Source organism: Eumetopias jubatus, unplaced genomic scaffold, assembly GCF_037043125.1.
Source record: "Eumetopias jubatus isolate StellerSeaLion01/CBP00866 unplaced genomic scaffold, mEumJub1_p1.0 scaffold_4, whole genome shotgun sequence".
In the NCBI taxonomy this organism is placed as follows: Eukaryota; Metazoa; Chordata; class Mammalia; order Carnivora; family Otariidae; genus Eumetopias; species Eumetopias jubatus.
The window spans coordinates 59,779,021-59,799,263 of NW_028274810.1; the positions used below are offsets into that span (position 1 = coordinate 59,779,021).

Consider the following 20,243-nt stretch of genomic DNA (forward strand, 5'->3'; position numbering starts at 1 on the left):
CCTGCCAACAAGATTTGTAGAGGGTGAGCACTCAGTATGGGGTCAAAAGACCTGGATTCTGGTCCCAGTTCTTTGACTACTATATATCCTTTGATAGTCATTTCAGTTTTCTGAGCCTCAGTTTCCTCATCTGTAACGTGTGACTGATGATAACAGTCCTCACTGCGTTATCGTAAAGATCAAAGGTCATGAGAGTGAATTTTTAATTAACTGCAAAGATCTCCTAAAGTAAGTTACATACTTAAATTTTTTTGAATTTTAAAATAGAAGTTGTTTAGTACTTCACATAATCGCTGAATGATCCTTTTCCTTAAAACATGAAGGAAGGAAGGAGGAAAAAAGGAAGGAAGGAAGGGAGAGAGAGAGAGAGAGAGAGAAAGAAACAAAGAAAAATAGAAAGAAAGAAAAAGAAAGAAAGAAAAAGAAAGAAGAAAGAAAGAAAGAAAGAAAGAAAGAAAGAAAGAAAGAAAGAGAGAGAAAGAAAGAAAGAAGTAAAGAAAGAAAGAAAAAAGAAAGAAAGAAAAAGAGAAAAAGAAAATCAGCCACCTTTCAGTCCAAAGCAGGTCTGGCTTTGATCTTTTCAACACTCCAGGTAGATATTTACCATTATCCCCATTTTCTCAATGAGAGAAGTGAAGAGCCAAGAATCTGTCCAAGAGAACTATCTCTTCAAAGCCCAAGCCGGGGAAACTTCCCAAGGTCTTTACATACCAACAAAAGGCCAAAGCACCAAGCCTCAGAAGACGGCGGTGATCTTCTCTCGGAAAGCCCCGCCTCCCCCTCGCGGAAGGGGCTGGACGAGGCTTCAACTCCGCCCCGTGACTCATGCGACCCCGCCCCCAAGTCTTCCACCTCTCGCGGGATCTCTCGGGAGGACGGATGGGATTAGGTCCCATCATGGCGGCTGAAGAAGCGGATGTGGATATCGAAGGGGACGTGGTGCCAGCCGCGGCACAGCCAGGGTGAGGCGTAGAGACCGAGTCTCGCAGGGATGGGGAGGAGCGCGGGTGCGAGGAGAGTACCTTGGAAAGGCTGCGGGTTCAGCAAGGAACAGGGGAGAGGAAGACGATCCGCTGGGCCAGGGTCTCCTGGTGGCCGGGGAGGTGCCGCGCCCATCCTGCTTGTAAGCTACTCCTGAGCCCAGGGGGCGTAGGTACCCGAGGCTGGTGTCGGATGGCTGTTTCACCTTTTACCGGGATGTTCTGAGGGCGCCGACTTCGCCGAGCACATGGCACTCTATCCAACAATTTAGATTCTTTCTTCCATGATCTCCATCCCAGTATCCCCCCTCCGTTTGCCCCCTCCGGACAGTAACTAGAACAAGAGCGGCCTCTGAACGGGACCTGAGCTCAGGGATCCTTGTTCCATCGCTTGTCAGCCATGTGACCTTGGGCGTGTCGTTTCATCCCTGCTGACAGGTTTCTTATTCCACATGGGGTTAGTTGTGAAAAACTTCCTGAGAGTCAGCTTGACTTAAAGGAAAGGGAAAGGACTTGAGAGTTGGACAGCTCTGGGTTCTCCAGCATTGGCCGGCCTTGTCCCTTACTTAACGCAATGTGACCTTGGATCAGACAGGTAACTTGCCTGAGCTTCAGACCGCTCATGGAAAACTGACAGTCATGGTTATTGTGAACATCAAATGAAGTAGTTATGGGATGTGCTATAGCATACAGTAGGACCTAGGTAAATGTTTTGTTTTTCACCATCTTACCCTCGTGGAGATTATTGTGAAGACCTAGTGAGGGGTCTGCAGATTCCTGCAGAACAGGCCAGTGTGGTTTCAAGCAGCATCCTCCAGTTTGAGAATTCTAGCCCTTTGCTTGCTTTCCAAGTAAGAAATTGATAACATACTATTTTTAAAATGTGCTTTCCCAGTCACCTTTTAGAATTGGAAGAGGCCTAGACTGGTCAGGAATCAAAAGACCTCAGTTCTAACCTTAGCCAGTCATGTTGCTTATAAATATGAACAACCTCTTTAGAAGTCTGTTAGGTTGAATGAACCATGTGGAATTACCAGTCTTAGACCATTTTTAACTTACAAAATGGCAATTTCATGCAGTCCAGCCTAATGTTAGGGACTCTGTAAATTATGGAGAATAGTACCCACCCTGCCCTGAGGGATTAAGATAGTGGGTTTAAAGTTCTACTGAACTCGGGCGCCTGGGTGGCTCAGTCGGTTAAGCGTCTGCCTTCGGCTCAGGTCATGATCCCGGCGTTCTGGGATCGAGTCCCGCATCGGGCTCCCTGCTCTGTGGGGAGCCTGCTTCTTCCTCTCCTCCCCACTTGTGCTCTCTCACTATCTGTCTCTCTCTCTCAAATAAATAAAATCGAAAAAAAAATTTTTAAAGTTCTACTGAGCTCTAAAGCACTATAAAAATGTGAGGAGTAATTAAATTCATATAGTCATTCTCTCCCAGACCTTTAGACAAAGCAGTCCAAAGCTATACAGATGAGTAGGGAACTTTTATTAACAATCGTTGTTCACATTTGGTAGATCAAGTTACCAAGTTAATCTTGACTAAGTGCTCTTACATGCATGATTTAATTTACTTTTCACAATAAGTCTATGTGTTAAGTAGGCAGGGATACTTACCTGGAGTCCAGAGAGAAGTGAGTTGGCCTTGGAAACACAGAAGATCATCTGCGAGCATTGGCTCTGCCCCTTTTCCAAAGGTTCTTCTTTATTTTTCTGATCGTGTTTAATTTTTTTTTTTTTTTTTTGCCTTCTCTTTTTCTTCCCTTTCTCTTACTGTTGTACTCAAGCCTTAGGTCTACAGGTGATACCTATGATCATCTAAGACTCATGCAAGCTGGATTACAAAGGTTATTGGTTCCTGACGGTCAGAGCCTTTGCCTTACCCAACTCCAAGGAGCATCATTAACATATTCTGGTGAATGGTGCCCCCTGAAGTGTGTGTAGGTAGAGCTAATGATAACATCTGTGGAAACGATGAGGATTAATTGAAAGCACACTTTTAAGTACTTGCTAAGTTCTAGGTGCCAAAGTTAGAAGGTGGCATTGAAACTTTGGTTTCCCTTTCACTTCTACCGTTCCTCCTTATCTTCCTTTTCTCCTGCTTGTCCTTTAAATCAGTGTTCCCAGGGGTTTGTCATAAGACTTCTCACTACCCACACAGTCCCTGGTTATACCATCTCTCAAGATTTTAAATTTCTGTCTGTTAGGCTGGATCATAAACAATTTTGCCAGTGTTCAACCATTTTTGACCATAAGAAAAATGGCAGTTTCCTAAAATTCCACCTAATACATGCTGATGTTTTCCGTATCTTTCACCAACCCAAATCTCTCTCCTGAGCTTTAGATCCATTTATCTAATTCTCTGAATCTATCTGTTCTTGGATGTTCCACAAGCACCTCAGTCTCAGCTTATAAACTTCCCACCACACCTGCCATCTGCCTTCAAGTTCCCTAGTTCAATAGATGGCACCATCCGCCCTGTAACTCAAGGCACAGATAGAGACTTTATCCCTTTTCCTTACCTCTCTCCTTCTACCCCTTCTATAAGTTGCTAAAGGTCAATTGATTCTACGTATCCTCTCAAATGTGTTCACTTCTACCTTTTCACACTGCTTGTTCCCTGGGTCTAAGTTACTGTCACCTCTCTAGTATTTATATAATCACTTCCTCTTAACTGCTCCTATCTCTTTGGCTCCCTTCTGTTCTTTACTGAAGTTAGACCAGCCTTTCTTACATCCAAATCTCATCATGTTATTCCCTTCAATCCCCGATTTGCTTTATGAGAAAATCCTCATTCTTCCTACAGACCTGGATGATCCATGCCCCACCTACCTTGTTCATTTAATCATTAAACAAATGCTGATGAGCACCTTTTCTATGCCAAGGCCTGGGTATATAGCAGTTATCAAACTAACTCCTTGCTCTCATAGAACTAACATTCTTATTGGGTAAGACACAGTAAAATTTACAATGGGCCAGATGGGGGTAAGTGGAAAAAGATAAAGAAGGGAAAGTGGATGGCATGTTAGCTTTATCTTGGAAAAGTGGCTCTGAAACTACAGGACTTCAGAGGTCAGCATGGATATAGTGGAAGGACTGGATTTGAAAAGTGAGGAAGCCACAGAATTGGCAACCAATTGAATGTACATTGTGAGGAAAATAAGGGCAGCCTCAGATTTCTGGCTTGGGCAGCTAGGGGGATGCATATCCTTTGTCTGAGATAGGGAACAATGGAAGAGTAGCAGATTTGATTTGAGAGGAATTTCTCAGCTAAGGTTTAAACATGTTAATTTATGCTACCTGTGGAGATTCAGGTAGGTGTCCAGATGCATACACCAGAGGTGTGGAAGTTGCTAATCCTTATTGAGGAACACTATAAAAAGACATTAAACCTGAAGTGAGAGGCGCCCAGGTGGCTCAGTCAGTTAAGTGTCTGCCTTCTGCTTAGGTCATGATCTTGGGGTCCTGGAATCAAGACCCATGTCCAGCTCTCTGTTCAGCGGGGAGTCAGCCTCTCCCTCCTCTCCCTCTGTGTTCCCGCCCCCATTCAAGTAAATAAATAAAATCTTAAAACAAAAAACACCTGAAGTGATACTAGTCCCCCCTCCTGCACCCTTGGCCGACCTCTCCATAAGCAAAGGTTTCCCTCTGTCGATACAAGTCTCAATCCTTTATTTAGCATTCCTGGCAGCCTCTTCCAAATCAGAGTTAACACCTGAATTATAAAACCTTTTTGCCATCAGCAGCTGAGGGAAATTACTGCTTTTAGTTTATTGTAGATAGTCCACAATTTATTATAACCACTGTGGAACTAATTGAAGATTCAAAAGTATAAACCTTTTTGCAGTCTAAGAGGTACAAAATTCTTACCACTAGACTAGGTCTGGGAAAAGTCAGTAATTTTCTAGGAAACTTTATAACTTCAAGACATAAAAAAGCAAATATTGAATTTAACTATATCATTAATTCGGCCTTCCAAAACTTAACTATTCAGCTTTTTTATGTGAGTAGTGAACATCAAATGAAGTAATTTAGTCACATAAAGAGCAACGTGACTTTAGAGAGTTTTTATTAGTTCAGTGAAAAGAGTGAGAATTAACAAAGTTTAATCCCCCATGGACGTAGAAAAGGCCCCAAATAACCCAAGTTAATTTTTTTATTATACAAATTGTTATTAAAACATCAGATTTTCTTTTTACTTTACTGTCGAGTATTTTCTATTTTGACTCTTCGATCTATTTTTTTTTTCATTTTGAGGGCAGTGCTGTTATTGATGGCTTTTATGCTTTAGATATAACTAAAAGAATTGATTGTAAAGTGGAATTCTTATATACGTATGTATGCTCATTAAACTCTGAAGTGTTGGTTCATGGCTTTAGAGCATGTGTGGTTGCTACTTTGGGGTACTTTTTTCCTCATGAAGTTGTTTATTCTTGGGGAACGAAAGAAGTGAACAGACTGGCTGGTTGCAGTTGAGATGGGGTGAGCTAAAAAGGGTGGCTTAAAGCTAGTCTATATTCCATAGGTTAAAGAAATAGAGTAGGCATTTCCGTAATGTTAAGTCTGTTAAGGGAAGAAGGAGATGAAACATTTGCTTAACATCCATACCCTGCCAGTTCCTGTGTTGTGTGAATGATATTTATTAATTAGTATAATGTCACTTTTTACCCATTTTCTTGATTATTACAGAAGTGATGAAAATACAGCATCTGTTTTACAAGATCACTATCTTGATTCATCGTGGAGAAGTGAGAATGGTCTTATTGTAAGTATTTTATGAAAATATCAGGTGCATAAGCTCTTACTCATTGCCTGGAGTACCTCTTTTTTACTTGGTGCTAGTTCTCAGCAGTTACAGAGGTAATATACTGGAAACAGTTTTCTTACTTTAAAAGAAACTTATTCTTATTTCTTTTGACTTTGAAGTGGTCTGTTGGGAAACGGCTTTGGAGCCAGCTAGATTTAGGTACAAATCCTTGCTCTACGACTTACCAGATTTGTGAACCTTTGTTTCTTCATCTAAAAGACGGGGATCATTGCAGGGTCCATTTCTTCCATTTAGCGGTTATTTATTGAATTCTTACTGTGCATCAGATGCTGGACCCAGTTTTGAGGGATACAGCTACAATCGAGACAGACATAGTCTTGCTCTCAAGTTGCTTATATGTTAAAAGGGAGTCAGACAAATTAAGTATAGACCATGAAGAACCCAAGATGCTGGCTGAGAGTAAGAGGGTGGGGAACCTATGTTAGATAAAGTTGTCATTGAGAGAAATAGAAGGTGACAGTTCAGTTGAAAAGTAATAGAGAGGAGTAGATACGTGAAAAGCTGAGGAATAACATTCTGGGCAGAAGGAATAGCAGCACAAAGGCTGTGTTTGAAAGCCAGTGTCTAGAATATAGTGGGAAAGGGGGGAGTGGCAGCTGTGACAGGGTTGGAGAGGCAGACCAGAGCTCTGTCATGCTTGTATGAAGCAAGAGCAGAATCAAAGAGTCCAGTTAGGAAACATTTGTGGTAATCTAAGCAAGAGTTGGTGGTAGATTGGCCTGAGATTGTGGCAGAGATGGATAGATTTTAATTATATTTTGGATGTAGAATTGCTTGGTAGATTGGATATAGGATTAAGAAAAAAGGGAGGAATCCAGATGATTCCTAGGTTTCTAGGTGGAATAACTAGGTGACTCATAATGCTATTTACAAAGGTGGAAGCACAGGGAGAAACAGATGAAGGTACGTGTTAGTGAGTTTTGAATATGTTAACTTTGAGAAGCCTACTGGATATCCAAGTGGACATGGGGGAGTGGGCAATTGGATGTAACAGTCTAGATAGAGCTTAGAGAAGAGACCTGAGCTGAAAATGTTTAAGTTTTGAGAGTTGAAAATGAGTATGATCATTTAAGGAGAGATTGTGGCTTAAAGGAAAAGAGAAGTGTGGTGAGTTTTGGAAATAGGTGAAATATCTAGCAACATGCTTGCTCTCTGATAGGTCTCATACATGCCAGCCATTATGACTTTATCGTGGGTAGAAGCCTGAGCCTTGAAATCCAGCGGTCTTGTGTGTCAAGTCTCTCCTCCTCCCCTTGAAACACTTGCGGTGCTATGGCAGTATCGGTGAAGTAATAACCCCTGTCTCACAGTGTTATCCTGGGAATCAGATATGTCTGGGCATAGTAAATGGTAGCTTTATTATTCATAATCATTGTATCATGTATTTCACTTGATAAAACATAGAAGATAATTTCAAAAAGCAGGAAATAAAAAGAAAAATATATTCTTTTTTAATAGCCTTGGACTCTGGATAGCACCATCAGTGAAGAGAACAGAGCTGTCATTGAGAAGATGTTGTTGGAAGAAGAGTATCCTTTAATGATTATGAGGAAAGTAAAGATTTCAGGGTGAAAAATCTATGAAGTGCAAGACTTAGAAAAGAGATCAGTGTTATTACTAGATGGACCTTATTTGGCCCCAGACTGCAATTACATAATGTGTTAGCTACCTATGAAAAAAGTAGCATTTTATTCCTCTGTTTCTGTTTTACTGCACAGTCTTAAGATCTGACTCAATACATTTGAGTTTCTTTTTTCAACCACCTCTATACTGTCTGAATGTTGAGTAGAAATTATAGAATGTTTTGAATCAGTGAGAACCTTTAGTCCATATCCAAGATCATGTAGTCTGAGCCTCCATCTACAGTTATAGAAGCTAAATCCCAGAGATGGTTAATTTACCCAGGGACGCAATTTATCCACAGTTTAGTCACTAGCTTCTTGTCCTTGTTTCTTTCATCTGTTTGATGATGGCAACTTAACTTCTTTGGGATTCCATTTTCTTGTATATAAAATGAAAGGATTGAACAAAATGATTTCTGATTTTATGATTTTTTTAAAGATTATTAATAATAGTCTAATAAATAGTGGTTTATTTTAGATCTCATCTGTATTTTATGGCTCTCTACCTCCTTTTTAAGCCAGAATTTCTCTGGTCCCTTTATTCCCAGTTATTGCTATGTTGATTTCAGAGTGTCTATGTACCTTTAATTGTCATAGGTTAACTCTTTTTAAAGGCTTTCTTACTCTCTTTCCGCAGACATACAGCTATAGCCTGCTTTTCAGTAGAAAAATAGTGCAAGGCTCATAAATCATTTAAAATTTTCTGGTAGCCACATTTAAAACAGGTGGAATTAATTTTAATAAGATTTTATTTAACCCAGTATATTTAAAATAATATTTCAACATTTAATCGATAGACATTATTGAGGTATTTTACATTCTTTGTTTACATGTGGTATTGGTGAATACATTGAACAGTGCAAGTCTCAACTAATGAACTACTACTTAAGTAGTAACGGGTTCACTTCCAGATTTAGAAGCAGAAATAATGAAGTAAGAGCTTTGTGAGCTCTTAGAGGACAGGGATCTTTTCTTATATCTTTGTCCTCAGCTCCTCGTACCTAGCATATTAGCTGACATACACAATATATAGTCAATATTTGTTAAGGGAAGAACATGTCAGACTAATTAAAGAGTGCTGCAGTAGGCTAGTTTTAAGAAGTTGCAGAGGGAAGCTGCGTGGTAGATTCAACCTGAGTTATTTGTCTTAATGTAGGGAACACCCTGAACTCTTTCTATTACTTTTAGAACTAGGAAAACATACTCCCCAGTTCATCCTGGACAGCCAAATTCATCTATTACATTCCCCATGTTTTAGGGAAAATGATTTAAATAAAACACAGACTATTTCTTTTAACCTCTTCTAGTAGGGAATATAGGAAAAGCTAACATTTATGTAGCACACATTTTGTGCAGGTGCCATGTTCATGTGATTTCACCTGTAATATTTAATCCATATAACAGCCATGTGAGGTATAAATATTTTTATCGTAATTTTTGCAGATCTGGAAAAGGTTTTAAGAAGAATTAGTTTAGCTAGGATTCAAGTTTGATTTTCATGGATGTGAGTGCCTACTTAATGTAAGTGACATAAAAATGATAGGATTTTATTATTATTTTAAAAGTTTCTTTAATAATTACACAGGTATTACTTATCTAAAAAATCACTTCCAGAAAAATTCTGGCTTGATCAAAAGGAAGATGATAAAAAATACATGAAGAGGTAAAATCAGTTTTTAATACTTTTAAAAGTCTGAACTATATTTTTAAAAACTTGTTCACAAGCTTCCTTATTTTCTTTTTCATGTGGTGCAGTCTACAGAAAACAGCAAAAATCATGTATGTACTTATATGTTTTATATTTTAAAATTATAGGAGAATTAAAAAATTATAGTTGGCCTGTGGAAAAACTCTTGACCTTGGGTTGTACAAAAATATAAAATCAAAATTTCTTATACAGTTGTTGGAATGCCACAAGATAATTTTATGACATTATTTATATGTCAGAATTTCTTTTATGGTCCTATATAAGCTATTCCACCGGATTATGGAAAAGATGGCTTCCTAAGGATTTGTGGGGAAATTTTTTAAAACTGCTATCTAATATATCAGGAATTGGCTTGATTTCTATTACATTGTCAGTTAATTTTCACTCATTTCAAACTAATTTGAATTTGTGGCTTTCAAAAATTATCTAGCGAAATCAAGTATTAACTATTTTATAAATATCCTTTCCCTATAATTGAAGAAAATTTGATGTTATTTAGTGTTTATAAACTTTCATGTTTATGATCCCTCAAAGGGTAGACTTACAGATTTACCATTGCCAAGGGTTTGAGCAGTGGGCAGACTTTGGCTTTTGCATTTTGCTGAATAAATAACAAACAAGTTAATGAGAAGATTAATGGTTTGCTTGAATTAAATTAATGAGCTTCATCACTATTTTAATTTCATAAGGACTGCATTTCAAAAGTAATAAACATAATGCCATAGTTTCTTTACTTCTTTTTTGGCTTGGTATTTACATAGATTATAAAGAAGAATCAAAAAGATAATATTTCTGGAGCCAACTTAAACACTTAACATGCCTTTCAGGATTTGGAAATGTATTAACATCTGCCACGTCGTGTCCAGTCTAAGGAAGCCTGTTTGTTTGTTATCGCATTGACTTCCTTTGATGTCTTTTAGTGTCATCTTCACTCAGACCCAAGGATTATGTCTTTTGGGGCTCCTATCATCCTGAGCTAGAGAAGTATACAAGACAGGGTAAATCTGTCCCCCAGGTAGAGGCTGCAGACTTTTCTTCTTTTTTAACTCTTAGACTCACAGTATTGAATTTAGCCTATGGCTATCTATAACCTTTAGCTGCATAAATACGGAATGTTCCATTTCAGACTTTTTTTTTGCAATTCCTTTTTTTCCCCTCAGGGCACACTCTCCTACAAAACCAGCCAGTTACTCAGTAAAGTGGAAGATAGAAGAAAAAGAGCTGTTTGAACAAGGGCTGGTAAATAGAGCAATTTTTAATTTATAGTAAAATAATTCTAGAAGCCAGTATTGTTAGAATTATAAGGTTAATTTGTGGAGACCAGAAATTTCTTTTAATGATCACATCTTTAGTTTTTCTGTAGTGATGATGTTTGTAGTACAAGAGAATTCCTTTTAACTCATATCTAAGTTACTAAAAGATTAAAATACATTTGGATCAATATTTTAGATAATTTTCATCCCCCCCCTTTTTTTGGTAATAATAAAACCCAAGATATTAAGCTCTGTCTGTATACATCAACTCCTGGATTAAAAAGCAAAATTACTTAGTTATGTGATGTTTTCTCTTGGAAAAAAAAACCCAAAACAACAACAACAACAACAACAAAAACCCTTGATATTTGGAACTGTCTGCATAATCAGCTGAGTTCTTTTTTATTCAGGTATTTGGCATTGTGCACACAGTCTGAATATTTTTTTAGTGGATATAGTTGAAAACCAGAAACATTTCTTTTGCATGAATGTTTCACTGAGATCTATTTAAATATCAATAAGTTACATAATAGAAAAAAAAAGGTACGCCCATTTGTAATTCTGAAAATTCTATTAATATGAAGAAACTTTTAAGAAAATATTCAGAATTTTTTTTTCTAATTATTAGGAGTAGGTTATATCTTTTCCTGTAAGGTACATGTTACCCAGTATTACACTAATTTTGAAATTACATATAATTTATATATTACATATAGGATATTTATATAATATTTATGTGGGCTTTATGAATGTAAATTGAAATGTCATTGTTAACATTTCTTACAGATGATGGGAAATAAAATGTATTTGTATTTTTATAGATATCGCCATGACATCTATATATTCTGTGATGTCTTTATATAAATAAACTATCTTGAAAGTTTTATCTCCTCCTCAGGTTTTTCTCCTGTACTGTTGATGTTTTTTATATTGGTATTTCATTCTGTTGCATGATTGTCATTTTTATAACCTAACTTTAATTAACCAGTCACTTATTAAAGATTGCTTACTACTTTGGTGTTTTGCCCTTTACCAAAGGCTGTGCGTGTGTGTGTGTGTGTGTGTGTGTGTGTGTGTGTGTGTGTTTGTATACACACACACAAAAGTGGGTTGTGAATTTTTAGGTTATTGTTGACACTTATAAAGATGGGGCCACGTCTGCATGGCTCAAACTTCAAAGAGTGTTTAAAGTTATAAGTGTTAAGTCTCCCTATCATTCCGGTCTGTGCCTTCAGTTCTCTTTGCCTCAGGTAACCATTGTTATCTGTTCTCTGCGTGTCCTTCCAGACATATTTGTCCCTGTATATGCCAATATGTATTTATTTATATACAGATGTAGGTATCTATATACATAAACAGAAATTTTAAACCTAGAATGTTTTCCCACAAAACTAGATGGAACTGTTGGTTGTATTCCCAGCCTTTTTTTTTTTAATTTTTTTATTTTATTATGTTAATCACCATACATTACATCATTAGTTTTTGATGTAGTGTTCCATGATTCATTGTTTGCCTATAACACCCAGTGCTCCATTCAATACATGCCCTCTTTTAATACCCATCACCGGGCTAACCCATGCCCCCACCCCCCTCCCCTCTAGAACCCTCAGTTTGTTTCTGAGTCCATAGTCTCTCATGGTTCGTCTCCCCCTCTGATTCCCCCCCTTCATTTTTCCCTTCCTACTATCTTCTTTTTTTTTTTTTTTTTAACATATAATGTATTATTTGTTTCAGAGGTACAGGTCTGTGATTCCACAGTCTTAACACAATTCACAGCGCTCACCATAGCACATACCCTCCCCAATGTCTGTCACCCAGCCACCCCATCCCTCCCACCCCCCACCACTCCAGCAACCCTCAGTTTGTTTCCTGAGATGAAGAATTCCTCATATCAGTGGGATCATATGTGTATTCCCAGCCTTTTTAACTTATTGATATATTTTACTTATACACTGAATTCTCTCAGGCTTTAGAGAAGGGAATTATCTGGTACTGAATGATGAAGGAAATTTTTTCCTTCCCTTTTGGGCATAGAGTTGTCTCTTTGCTCTATTTTGAAATTGGTGAGTGTTTTCTTCGCTCTTGTTAGTGTACCCTCTCCAGTTTTCATAATGCTCAAGCTCCTACAATCCCAACTGGTTGTACTCTGTCCAGATTTTTGATGTGTCCAAAAGTGCTCCATCCTATGAAGTTACTCATTTGCCTTCATCCCACAATAAATATAATTGTTCAGTAAGTTGATCTTAGCTAGGTGTTAGTTAATAACAATCTTAATTTATATTTACTAAGAATTTTCCTAGAATGCTTTCAGTTTTAAGAAATTGTCCTCATGTCAGATATTCTCATAAATCTCAAATAAGTATCTAATTAATCTATCATTTGCGTCAGGTTTTGAAGATGATTTGCCACTGTAACCTGTAAATGTCATAACCAGTCCTGTAAATCTGGCCCGGGGATCAGCTTCCCTGAGTTGTGGAGATATGGTGAAGATTTATGTATCAAATAATAGACTTGATACCTAAAAATTCCCTTTAGCTTTAAAATTATAGTGCATTCCTTTCTGTACTTCAGAAAACACCAGAGCTCCCTTAGGGTTTCAGTTTTTTCCCCACCACAGCTTTTGTCATTAGCGGGCATAAGCCATTAACAGTACAGCAGTATAGGAAGGTGTTGGTTGCAGGTTGCTTCATTTGTGATTCATTCGTTCTTCAAAGTTGGTTTTCTGTGATACCTGTGTAGGGAGTAAAAGTATCTGCTATGGGACAGGTAATGGATATTGTGCCAGATGGAATCTGGGTAAAAAAAGATATTTTGAAATTAGTGTCAGAATGTAATCAGTTGATTCTATAAATGGAAAATAGAACCTGCCTCTTTTTCAGGCACTTGTTTTTTTAGATTTGGAACATCATAATGTGCAATATGAATACATACGGTTAGGAATCCATAAAAGTTGTGGATCTTCATTTAGATAGCTGTAAAAAGAAAACTAATTTCTAAATCATTTTCGTCAGTTTTCAGAAGTCGAGATTCCAAAAGAGTATGGGCTTTGCTTTTAAGAGTCTTAGCTTATATATGTGGCTTCATTGTGTACTTTAGAAAATAAATAAAGATGGGTTGTTCTTTTAGGTTTTTTTTTTAATGTGCAGTTGCTTGGAATATTAACAAGTAAGTTAATCAAAATCAATTTCTTTTCCATATTGATAACTAGGCTAAATTTGGCCGAAGGTGGACTAAAATTGCAAAGCTAATTGGAAGTCGCACTGTTTTACAAGTTAAGAGTTATGCCAGGCAGTACTTTAAAAATAAGGTAAGCAGGATATAAATATCCTAGTTAGTAGTAATATTTGCAATAAATAAAATTAGGAAGCAAAAATCATGCTTTAATTTGGGCATTAATGTCAATGTTCAAAGTTTTTGTAGTGAAAGTATTTTATATTCATAAAGTACTCAACACATGTTTATCCTCAAAAATCTCAAAGCATAGCTTAAGTGTTTTGAGTATTGTGATTAGAGGTCATTGTTTTCCTGGAAAATATCTTTTCTTTTTAAAGATTTGCATTGTAGCTTTTTTTGTTTTTATTACTGTTCCTTTTATTAGCAAGATGCCTATTTGTAAATTCTGAGAAGAGTTTGACTTAAAAACCAGTCTTTTCAATATGTGAGTGCAAGACCCAGTCCAGAAAAACAAGCCCACGAGCTCTAGAATGGTGTTTGAAAATGCACATTGTTAGAGTGCCTGACTGGCTCAGTCGGCACAGCATGCTACTCCTGATCTCGCGGTCATGAGTTCAATCCCCATGTTGGGCACAGAGCTTACCTCTGTCCTGGCTGCAAGAGAGGCTGGGGAAGTTTATGGATTTTACTTGGGGGTTTAGAGCTCCTAGCAGAATTGACACTGGATGTTCCAAAAGCTTGGACTGGCTCCTGCTCTGACTGTTTTGTTCCTGCTCCATTCTCATGGCGGCAGCTTCCACTACACTCTCAGGACTCCACGGTCTGTGGCTCCAGCCTACTTCTCTGCTGGGCCTCCTCCTGCAGGCACCCGGAACATCATAGTAGCCTCAGAACTTCTGTCCGAAGATTTGCATTGTAGCTTTTAGGAATGATTAGAGCTTAGGGACCATAAATGCTAACATGATGCTAAAATCTGTTTAATAACAATGAAACTTTTATAATTTTTATGAGGAACTTCAGTAAGTTGCAGTGTTCAGAAAAGCATAGTTATGGTCTAGTTCTTTAATCTTTAAGTAATCTTTACTGTGTTCAACCATGTAGTTTTGATATTTAGTAATTTTTAATATGTTCTCTGCTAGAGTTCTGGGAACATAATTATGTAGAATTTGACAGGGTCTTAAGTGAAATATGCTATTTCCTTTTAATGCAAATAATGGGGTTTATCCTGCATACAAGATTTATAGAACTTAGTGTCATTTGAGCATAGGAAGTAAAGAATGGAATGGATTCATTATACGTCAGTCATCTGCTCCTTCTTTAACCAAGCAAATGCATTTCCAAGGCAGCCTGGCAAGATTAAGGTATTCTGGACGAGAATAAAGCTTAACTTGGTTATTACTGTCCCCATGCTTCTCAGACTGGAACATGCAGAACATCTTGGGGTGTCAGTTTTACTCAAAGACTTGGGGTGAAAGGATACATCATGATGTTAAAAGAGACATTCATATGAAATATAATATGAAATCTTACCTGAATTTTTAAGGTAAAAACAAGAGACTTCAAGTAAATAGCAAGGTTGTTAAAGGCTATTATTCCAGGTCATATGTCCAAATCTCCTTTTCTCTCCTGCTACCTTTTCTCGTATCTACATAATAAGCCAATTAACTTCAAATACTAGATCCTAGGATTCTGTTGTGATACGGGATCCATTAAGTAAGCTCTTTTTAGGAGCTGTCATCCCTTGGGTATGCCAGTCATGTACAAAATTTTTCAAAAACCGTGTATGTGAAGATTTTATTTCAAATCATTTATATTCATTGATAGTCATTTTCTTCTCCATGACTAGAATGGAGTTTGAAAATGCACGTTGTTAGGGTGCTGATATTTATGCCTATAATAGTACCTATGGAAGATAATTTCATGCCTTAAATTATAAGCTGTATAATATTGGAGCTACATTAAATGAACCTTTGAAAAATAGTTTGTTTCTATTATATCTGTATTTAAATGAAAAATGAATTTAATTTACTAAATAAAGATACGTGACATAGATTCCTTTAAATAATAGGCTGTTTAGCATTATAAAAAATAATCAGCTGAGGTATCTGACATTCTAAGGAATTAGCCATTAAAAATATTTTAATATCTTAATACCTTAGTATGACAGTTGTTGGTTCATTCTCTGTGGTTGATCTGAGACAGTCCTGTTTTAAACTTAATACTGAAAAACAAATAGTTGTACAAGGTCATAGGTCATGATTATTTGATTAATACCATGAATGAGTCAAATATAGTGATAGAAATTTGAAATGATGACATTTTACATTTAAAATGCAGTTGTAAATCCTTAGAAGAGAAGCACAATAAAGGTATAATATACCATTGATGTGTACTCAGTTTAATAATACAGTATTTATTATGTGTGCCAGTGGTTAAATTTTTAAATGTTAATATGGGGATTTTATCTTGATTTTTGATAAGGTAAAGTTAGATGGTCCAGAGAAGGAAACACCAAATCAGAAGAGCAGCAGTGACCTTCAGATTAAAAATGAAGATGAGGGCACAAAGGCATGGACGCCATCAGGTTTAAGGGGACGTGCTGATCCCAACTTGAATGCTATAAAAATTGAAAAGTTATCTGATGATGAAGAAGTAGACATCACAGATGAGGCAGATGACTTGACTTCTCAAGCTCCCCAAAAGAATCCTAGCAATGATGACTTACTAAACATTCCTAATAGTAAAAGTCATGAAACCAGTCAAGGGGAATTTATTGCTTTCAACCAGGAAGATTCTGTATCTCAATCTTCCAAGGAGTATTTTCAGAATATAAAGCAGGGAGAGATGGAAGCACTTTCAAGCTCAGGAAGTAAATTTTGGACTGAAAAACAGAGCATTAGTGACAAAAAATCAGTTGAGTTAAATGATCAGAAATGTAATAAACTGATGAAAAACTCTGAAAAACATGATGGAAATGGAATAATAGATGCTGCCAGGCCATTGCCTTCTCCAGAGCCTTGTGAAGTTCACAAAGACTTGAGTGATACTGAAATGCTTTTTCATTCTTCCTGTCAAATGGAGGAGAGCCATGAGGAAGAAGAGCTGAAGCCACCAGAACAAGAAGTAGAAATAGATAGAAATAACATTCAAGAAGAAGAAAAACAAGCAATTCCTGAGTTTTTTGAGGGGCGCCAAGCTAAAACACCAGAACGCTATTTGAAAATTAGGAATTACATTTTGGATCAGTGGTAAGGAAGAATTATATTTTAGATACTGTTGTAAAACTTATGATGCTCTAGAGTATTTTAATTAGGCCTATGCAGAATTTAGTGTTTTACATTGCTAGTGATGCAGAGAGCTTGAATATACGAACATATTTTAATAGGCAAGACTTAAAATTTCTCACAGTGAAATTTTCTTTGGAAGCTTTGGTAAATATTGTTCTCTCTAGCTATCTCAGCCCATCTGTCTATTCATTAGGAGTATTTGGTCCTGGATTAAAAGGATAATTTGCTTTAAGAATAAGTTTCTTAGGACAGTGTTAGGAAGATAGAGAAAACACTACTGTACTGGAAAAGGGTGAGAATGTCTTTCCTAGTTTATCATGTACTTGTAAGTATAAAAAAATTTTGGTGACAGAAGGTATTTTCTGTCATTAAATGTAGCTAAATTACAGAAACCATTCTAAATTGCCATAAAAGCTTTCTTTCAGCTTTGATCTTATAACTGTGTTAATAATCCCTTCATCCAGCTTCAGGATGCAGGAATTTTCTGATATGTGAAGTTTATCCTGTAAATTGTCGAAATTTGAATTATTTAGCATTGGATAGGGCACAAACCAAAGAACTTCCCACCTTATTAGCCTAAGTGCTCTGCAGATAATTTGAATTTTTCATAACAGTTTAATTAAGACATTATCAAACATTCATAATTGTTGTTACTGCTTCAGGAGATACTGAATTGTGTAGGCCCATCTTTACAGAGGACTGTTGCTGTAACTTAAGAAGATTGCCAAAGCAAAACAAATAACCAGGCTTATTACAGCAGTAACCTTCATTGCCCACACAATATTAATTTGGCTTTTAAAGATAGCTCTATTCTAAATGAAGGACTTTTGTTCTTGTTCTTGACTGATGATTGAGACGGCTAAAAGTAGAATTTCTGGGTAAGGGTGATATCAAATGAAAGAAGAATTATAAGGAACAACTGATAGTTGCATAGTGCTTTACAGTTTATGGAAAGCTTTTCTATGTTGTTTGATTCCTCACAACAGTCCTATAAAATAGGCAGGTGGTATTTTCTGTGTTTGATAGATTCTACGGTCAGGAGAGGTTTAGGGGCCTGCCTTTAATTACACAACCAGCTACTGACAGAAGGACCTAGGTGGAGGTCTCGATTCTGTCCATCACTCTCTCCATTATTTCACACTATTGAAAAAGAGCAATCAAATTAGATCTCTATGGGTATCTAATTTTGTTTTTGGAAATAAAAGGATGAATATCCAAAATTGAAGGACTACAAAATAATATCTCAAAAATTTTTATCTATGTGAATCATCAATGAGTGACCTATTGGTGCTTTAATTAATTTCACTTATTTGAATTTTGGATTCTCAATAAGGCAGAATAACTTATATTGATGATATAAATTATATGGCAGTAGTTTCCTAATGACATTTGCCTTAGTTCATAAAACCAGTTAAATGTTGTTTCAATATAGTGATTTAGCAAAACAGTATGAAAGCAGAAAGAAATGTTTTGAACAGGAACTCAAAAACTGTTCTCTTCAGAAATAGAAGAGGGGACTGGAGGTGGTGTTAAAAAAAAAAAAAAGAGTAGAAGAGTAAAGTTTTAAAATAAAAAAGACCTGCTAGATTTGTTTGTAGCTAAAAGATCCTTTCCATAAAAACACATGCAGCTGACTCCCTGTTTAGGGGTATGTTTTATTAGGTTAGGAACCAATACTATTATTGAGTGCCTACCAAATGTATTTAAATGTATTTAAATCATCTCCAGTCCTCTTGACAACCTTGTCCTCCTCTTACAGATGAGAAAAATGAGGTTCAGAGAGGAAAAGGAACTTGTTCCAGGTCACATTAGGGGAAGGTGGTTTCAGGGTCTTGCAGTCTTGACTCCTTATTTTCACACTTCATCTCAGGTCCTTCACCCAGACTTTTCACTCTGCCTTGGATGCTCCCCCCGCTCTGCCCCCCAGATCTTGATGAACTGTGCTTCGTCCTCTCCTTCAGGTCTGCTCCAGGGAAATTAGAGGATTTCACTGACCGCCCTATCTAAAATAGCTCACATCTTTGCCTCCTACTCTCTTACTCTGTATTTAATTAATCTTCATAGAACTTATTACTACTGAAAATACTGTTCTTATTTGTGTATTGTCTCCTTCCTCACTCCTCCTTCCCCATGATAATACAGGCTTCACATGGGCAGATTTTTGTCTGTTTTATTCATTGTTACACCCCTAGTGCTTAGGGCAGTGCTTGTTCTAAGCAAATACAGAGGCACTCTATTTGTTAAGGGGAAAAGATGGTGCAAATGAAACATGCATAGGTATCTTTAGAGGCCTTACCGTTTTTTTTTAAGATTTTATTTACTTAGAGAGTGCGCACACAAGTGAAGGGAGAGGCAGAGGACAGAGGGAGAAGCAAGACTCCCTGCTGAGTGGGGGGTCCAACGTGGGGCTTCATCCCAGGACCCTAGGGTCGTGAGCTGAAGGCAGATGCCTAACTGACTGAGCCACCCAGGTGCCCCTAGAGGCCTTTCCATTTGTTCAGCATCATGCTAGTGCTGAGCTCTGTTTAAAGACTTTTGATTTGGGTGATCTTTAATTAAATCAGTACAGTTTTTAGATTCCTGTAAATTTTTGGTAGCTGGTTACACTGTGCTTATTCCTGTTCTCTGGCTTCATTTGTGCGGTTTGTTTCCTTCACACTGAAGTTGAAGTGAAAAAACACTGAAACCTCAACTTTTCAGTGGAATTTCTGTTTTTTTCCCCCTTAGATTATATTTATTTATTTTAGAGAGTGCATGAGAGTGGGGGAAGGGGCAGGGGCAGAGGCAGAGGGAGAGAATCCCAAGCTGACCCCCCTCTGAGCACCGGCCAGTGTGAGACTCAGTCTCACAACCTTGAGATCTTGGTGACCTGAGCGGAAACCAAGAGTCAGATGCTTAACCGACTGAGCCACCCAGGTGCCCCTCCAACATCACGAGTTACTTTTTGCCTTCCCTGAATGTAGAATTAATGTTTTTAAATTTGGTTTCTGCTTAGACAGGCCTTCCCTGCTGAATACCCTGTCTAAAATAGTCTGCACCTAGTTCTCTCACTCTCTCCCCTATTCTTACTTTTTCTTCCTAGCACTTGTTGCTACCTGCCATTATAATATATATTACTTATTTTATGTATATATAACATATATTATTCATTATATGTATTCTATCAGCATGTAAGGTCAGGAACTTTATATTTATCTCTGGATCCTTAGTGCCTAAAACAGTGCCTGGTGTGTAGGATGCAAAATAAATGTTTGTAAAATAAAGATTAAATGCTGTTATATGATATATATGAATACTTGGTTTATAACGTCCGTGTGTAAATCTTGACTTTAACTTCCATAAATAAGTACTTTAATCCCCGTGACTTGTTTCCTCATCTCTAAAGTAAGAATAAT

At 37.2% G+C, this 20,243-nt stretch overlaps 1 protein-coding gene across 2 annotated transcripts in view; it reads left to right on the forward strand.

Annotated features, from left to right (window-relative positions):
• Positions 1 to 879: 879 nt before the first annotated feature.
• MYSM1 (Myb like, SWIRM and MPN domains 1) overlaps positions 880 to 20,243 on the forward strand; it is a 38,345-nt gene continuing 18,981 nt past the window's right edge. The window contains exons 1-8 of one of the 2 annotated variants that reach the window (XM_028106834.2): positions 880 to 962; positions 5,666 to 5,741; positions 7,263 to 7,333; positions 9,012 to 9,089; positions 9,182 to 9,205; positions 10,295 to 10,373; positions 13,596 to 13,694; positions 16,043 to 16,809. In XM_028106834.2, coding sequence (XP_027962635.2) covers positions 880 to 962; positions 5,666 to 5,741; positions 7,263 to 7,333; positions 9,012 to 9,089; positions 9,182 to 9,205; positions 10,295 to 10,373; positions 13,596 to 13,694; positions 16,043 to 16,809 — 1,277 coding nt within the window. The remainder of the gene's footprint in view (positions 963 to 5,665; positions 5,742 to 7,262; positions 7,334 to 9,011; positions 9,090 to 9,181; positions 9,206 to 10,294; positions 10,374 to 13,595; positions 13,695 to 16,042; positions 16,810 to 20,243) is intronic. The other variant, XM_028106835.2, reaches the window with a different exon arrangement.